Source organism: Ornithodoros turicata, chromosome 2, assembly GCF_037126465.1.
Source record: "Ornithodoros turicata isolate Travis chromosome 2, ASM3712646v1, whole genome shotgun sequence".
Lineage (NCBI taxonomy): Eukaryota > Metazoa > Arthropoda > Arachnida > Ixodida > Argasidae > Ornithodoros > Ornithodoros turicata.
In genome coordinates this window covers 46783851-46789809 of record NC_088202.1, presented here as the reverse complement: position 1 = coordinate 46789809, position 5959 = coordinate 46783851, and the positions used below count along the sequence as shown (strand labels likewise).

The 5959-nt window shown below is 50.5% G+C and overlaps 1 protein-coding gene across 1 annotated transcript; it reads right to left on the bottom strand.

Moving 5' to 3' along the window:
- Window positions 1-437: 437 nt before the first annotated feature.
- LOC135384592 (uncharacterized) lies at window positions 438-5688 on the bottom strand. The gene is made up of 2 exons (XM_064613790.1): window positions 4911-5688; window positions 438-520 (listed from the first exon to the last, which is right to left on the bottom strand). Exons 1-2 carry the CDS (start codon window positions 5686-5688, stop codon window positions 438-440), a joined length of 861 nt encoding a protein of 286 aa, XP_064469860.1.
- Window positions 5689-5959: the final 271 nt, after the last annotated feature.

Sequence of the window (5959 nt, the reverse complement as noted above, 5' to 3'; positions counted from 1 at the left end):
TTTGTGCACGCGCATATAGTCGAGAATAAAAGTTCTAGTCGAGATATGCTTCTCTCTCTCTCTCTTTCTCCCTCAGACAGGAAAAGCACGGGTCGTCGTGGCAGTGTGGTAGCGCAATGGGTGTACGAAAAGAATGACCATTCCGTCATCGTGCTGGTGCCGTGACTCGTGCAATGACGACGCTGCGAATAAGATTCCCCTTTTCTGGCACGTCTGATCATCTCGTAATGTTCTGTTCGTAAGATCAGACAAGTTAGGGAGGGTGTAGGCATCTATCGATCAACTCCTTTGTATGTATTCAATAAAGATGTTTCAGTTAAAGAAAACACAGAGTCTCGTCAAAGTTATTCGGACTGTTTAATGCGTTGCATGTCAATAACCAAACGGCATTTCAATAAGTCGGTGACAAAGTTTGTGATGTAGACTGCTTGCAAATGTTACTGCTTCCGCAGGGCGTGCTTAATATGAGCGACGGCACGAGCGACAAGGTCCACGATGTCTGCAGCGATGTAGTTGAATCCTGCATTGGCCAGACTCACAAATTCGCTCATCAGTCCCAGGGGTCCGTCCGGAACCGTTATGCAGACGTTCTTGTAACGGGCGTAGATCCGACACACCATCTCCTGCAGCGGCCCCGGCGAGATTGCTCCTATATTGCCAAAGCCTACCATGTCTATCACGTAGCGAAAAGCAGTGATGACGAGCTCGTTGCGGGGACTTTCGCTGTTGAAACATTCCTTCTCCATTTCTTCCCAAGAAGCGTGGGAGCGGGAACAATTTTCTAACGAGTGGTAGCTGTACATCTTCACGTAGTGATCACGCGAGCGCGGTGCGCGCTGCCTTTATACAGATAAACGCGCGTAAAGAAACGAGAGCGAAACCGAAACGAAGAAGCCATCCGTCACCTCTAGGAGCGCGCCCGCGCCCAGCGGGAGGAGCAGAGAGCCGAAACCGAAACCACCCGCGGGCGGGCGGCGCAGAGGGCGCTAGGAGCGCGGGCACGCGCGCGTATGCGTAGCTGCAAAGGTAAATATAGATGGTAGCGAAGCTTGCATTGGCCACCACGTCTTCAAGGGCGGCCATGATAAAGACTGTCAACGCCATCCATCCGTTGCGGGGCAAACTACAAATTCAGTCATAATGACGTCACCTGGTACGTCACCATTACGTAGAGCGCGGGGCGGGCGCTCGCGCTGCCCCTGCGTTCCATCGCGATGTCGAGCCGCGGAATGTCAGAACCGCTGTTGAAAGCAAATCCAAGAGCAAAAACTCAAACAATTTGTAAACAGAGAAGAATCAACACTAGCGACATGCGTGCAACAAAGTACACAGGAGACCAGGTGGGGGCTTGCTTTCTTTTATCACAGGTAAATTCGCCATGCCGTTGTAAATAGTATAAGTACCTACATGAGACAATTGATGTTCTAAGGCTGGAACACAGTGACTTTTCAGTGACTTCCATCTTTCATCATAAATACCCACGACAGAATAATGTGCAAAATAACCAGTATGACAGTCCATGTACTGAATAAGCCCGAAATGATAATGTACAAATTCCAGCAAACACAGATGGGGCCCAGGACCTTAATGTCCAATGCATGCTGCTTAGCTGTCCTCATGTACATCTGGAACTTTCCACATATCTCTCGTACAAAGAAGGTGGAAGTGAACATATTTGCACTTGAAGATCACATTATATGATATTTGCATACTGTGTGGTGCTATGTCTGCCCACAGATTTTGGCACTGTAACGAATGCTATGGGGGAATAAGAAGGCACAAGTCCATTAGCTCATTTTAGAAGTCTGTGATACTTTATCTTGCAAAACAGGCACAACAGTATCAGCTTCCAGCAATGACAACCTTGTTCAGTGTGTACACACCCTGCTGATGACTACTTCTACTTTGATTACAACAGCATTTTTGTATTAAAGGAATGTCAAAGCATCGACAATGTTCTGTGATTCTGGTATTTTGTGCACATTTTGCCATGTGGTGTAGATTTGCAAGCTGCACAAGGTGCTTAGCCCTGCACATAACTGCTCCTACATACTTGCACACAACTACTGAACTCAGCGCAGGATTCAAAATATAAAATTACGTGCTAGGGATTCAAAATAGAAAATGTATGCTAGGTATCTATGTACACAGGTGTACAAACACTAAACATATAAATAATTGGCACAGACTACTGAACTCTGCATGGCTGTCAAAATGCAAATAACACAGTAAGGAGCTATGTGCAAAAGTGCACTTTGACAAATCGTATGCTTCACAGGAATGAAAGAATTACGAGAGATCATGTGTAATCTAGGTTACAACTGAAAGCACTGGATAGACAACAGAACCATGCATATCCCTTTGCATGGAAAGAAAACTTCTGGTTACATCACAACAACGTGCAGAGATTACGAACTTAGTCTCGCTGCCTGCTGCAGTGCCTTCTGACGTAACGTACTGCTTTGTACTTCCTCATTCCTTTCTCGTGCAAACCAGAACAGTCGTACCCTCAGAAAAAAGTGAAGTAGATCATCATACACGGATGAAAATCACAAACTCAATGTCTTTGGCACAAGTATGTCCAACGCTTCACACAGCTTGGACCTGACCCCTTGGGAGGTAAGGAATGTCTTAATGTTGGCTTTGAAGGCTTCCTCACACGCACCCACAAACGTCGCAAAGGCAGGAAGAGGAACCGACAGCTCCAAATTCAGTACTGTCCACATTCTTGACACTCAAATAAAGCAATATCTGGCTACTGTCCTGAAATGTGGCATTCCCCCGAGGAATGTCCCAAGTTGGACTTGGTGGCTTGAAATTGAAAAGACGACGATGAAGAAGAAAACGGCTATGAACAGTCACAAAGTGCGCAGTCAACGTACAGCAAACTCGTGGCTAACAACATGGAGAGCGACAGGAACCGGAAGAGTACTGGGCCCTGTCTATAATCTTACGTATTACTGGCAGACCGCACGAATTGCTACATTAAAAACATGCATATTGTAATAGTACAGACATTATTCGCGCCTCCGATAAATTATTTTTGTTTACCTTCGTATTGTGCCCCTCAACAACCACGCTCGCATGTGTATCATGAAGGGCGCAGGGTTGCTAACACAGATTTCGTATTTTTTCCCGCCTTCGCTACCACTTATATTTACCTTGTAGCTGCCGTGGCGCAGCGTCCCAGTCAGTTGCTCGCTGGCCGTCGCGGAGAGCAGACGTGCGCTCGGTTGCTCCGCAGTCCCAGCGCCCGCTCAGTTTCTGCCTGGCTGACGGATGGGGAAGTCGCACTGTCGCCGCGGGGGAAAAGGTGAGTGATTTGCCGCGTTGTTTTACCGCGCTCCTTTACTCGCATGTTTGCCGTGCCCCCGTGTTTAGCGGTGTCCAACGGGTGATTTGCCGATGTTTGACCGCGCTCGTGTTCAGCCTCTTCTCGCCGTACGCGCATGTTTAGAGAGTCCTCTGGTGCATGCACGCATAATGGTAGCCTGCTATGCAACACAGCTTCCTCTGATGGCTCTTGACTGTACCCATCCTTGGAGTTGACGCACAGATCAGCATCGGCCCATGCATTTAAAGGGTGTAATTTCTTACACCCCACTGCTTTTACACCAGGACTGGTGTAATTTATCAAACACCAACTTTACGCCACAAGGGGTGTAAGAAATATTTCAGTTTACACCCTTCTAAAGGGTGTAGATTCTTACTCCCTACTGACTTTACACCGAATTTGGTGTGAGTTATCAAACTCCAACTTTACACTCAAAAAGGTGTGATATGTTTTAGTGTGTGCGTCCTGTGAGAAACAAGCTATAAGAATGTCTATGAGAAACCCTTAAGAAAAGCTTTATCAGATAATGAGCCCGTTCACAATAAAGATGGAACTCCTCTGGTGTCCAGAAAGGTGAAGAGAGCCTTGAGGGCAGAGGGTTGGTGTGCTGGATGTGGCCAGGCTATGACATGGATGCGGCTGGATGTGGCCAGGATGTGGCATGGCTATATAAAGTAAATATTTCTTGTGAACTCATTTTGTTTCCACAGTGGTGAGCATGTCTCGAGACACATGCAAGAACGGGAGTCTCTTCGGAATGAGTAGCACTCGCCCTCTGATGAGGATTCAGTGGTTGATGAATGATTCGCGTTCACAAGCCCATTGAGACTTGCGTTCTGTTCATCTGATTGTGCGTGTCAGCCTCAATACGCTTACTTTGCATCAGGTAAGGTACATTTCATCTAGACATGACTAACAGGAAGCAGTGTTTCTCAGTGCAACTTCGCGGAAGCCGTTGCACCACTTCTGCGGAGCAGGCTGTGTTTCACTGGAGCAGTATGTCCATGCGCACAAAGGAATGTACTTGTGTTAATCAGCATGATTAACCCAACATATAACCCGTCTCAGACTTACTTGTACAGGAGGTAGTGTTCCTCTACATGGGTCCTGACCGGCGATAACGGAATTTTCCAGCGGGCAGGTGCTCGTAGCGTTACGCTAGGATGATGCCGGTAGAACTGGCTGGCAGGCGCAGTGGCGCGCGGCAGCAGAGGCACGTTGTCATTGTCGTCCACGGGCCGCCACATCACTCTCCTCCTCAGACGCGGAGCGGTGTAGAGCTAGCGGTTGCGGTCCGCGTCGATGCGTGAAGAGGAGAGATGACACGTGGAATAGGGACGGCTGGATTTGAGTGTTGTGCTTGTAGTTGATGGACAGACCAGGCAGGAAGGACAACACCGCTTTAATACTGTGGCCGTTTGCCACCAACTACCAGGAAAGAATGAAAGGGGCTCGCAGGCACCAGGAGCGCGAGAGGGGCGTGACACAGATGTTGGCTTCGTCTGCGTCACGGAGCGGCGCGTCGTCTGCTAAATGCCCCCCCCCCCCCCCCCGCTGGAGCTAGACAATGCCAAACTGTCCGACCATGTAACGGTCTTGGGTGCAGGCTGGTGGGACGGAGGAGTAATGCCGGGCCGACGACGTTGAAAGGGGAACGGGACGTCGGGGAGAGCCGCGACGACTGGCGGGCAAGCTTCAACGTAGGCCGGCTTCAGACGGTCGACACTCACAGTGTCGTGCGTCCCGTTGAGATTGACACGGAAGTTCTTGCCGGCGCGACCAAGTACAGGATGAGGACCGGAATAAGGCGGTGTCAGGGACTTCCGTATAGTGCCAGTGCGAACGAAAACGTGGGTGGCGCTCTGGAGGTCTTGGGGAACGTAGGGCCTGTATGACGAGGATGGGCGAGGCCGGACGGGACGAATGGAGCTGAAAAACTCGTGAAGGTGCCGCACAAAGTCTGATGCGTTACACAGGTTTGAAGAGGAGGCGAAAAATTCTCCGGGCAGGCGCAGGGCTCTGCCGTAGACGAACTCCGCCGGGCTGGCGCCAAGGTCAGGCTTGAGCGCGGCACGGAGTCCAAGAAGGACGATGGGCAGGTGGGCCGACCAGTGCGTTCGGTCTTCGTGAGCAATGAGTGCAGCTTTTAAATGACGGTGCATGCGCTCGACAATGCCGTTGGATGCAGGATGGTATGATGTCGTCCGCACTCGGACAGTGCCGAGCAAGTTGGTGAAAGCGGAGAAGAGGGCACTTTCAAACTGTCTGCCGCGGTCAGTAGTGACCTGAGACGGAACGCCGAATCGGGAGATCCATGCCGAGAGGAAGGTAGCGGCGACAGTTTCGGCAGTCATGTCTGGCATTGGCACCGCCTCGGGCCAACGGGTGAACGGACGATCGCTGTCAGCATGTACCGAAAACCGGATGATGGAGGCAAGGGGCCCACTATGTCCAGATGCACCACGTCGAAGCGAGTGTCGGGAAGGGCAAACTGGCCATGGGGGGCGATCGTGTGGCGGTACACCTTTGATCGTTGACAGGGCAGGCAGGCGCGGTCCCAAGCCCGAACGTCGGCACGTATCGAGGGCCAAACATAACGTGCGCTGATCATGTGCTGGGACGCGC

Coding starts and splice junctions, on each gene's coding strand:
- LOC135384592 (XM_064613790.1), bottom strand. CDS start 5,688: ATGACTGCCGAAACTGTCGCCGCTACCTTCCTCTCGGCATGGATCTCC. Junction 521..4,910: donor GACCGTTACATGGTCGGACA/GTTTGGCATTGT, acceptor TGGCCAATGCAG/GATTCAACTACATCGCTGCA.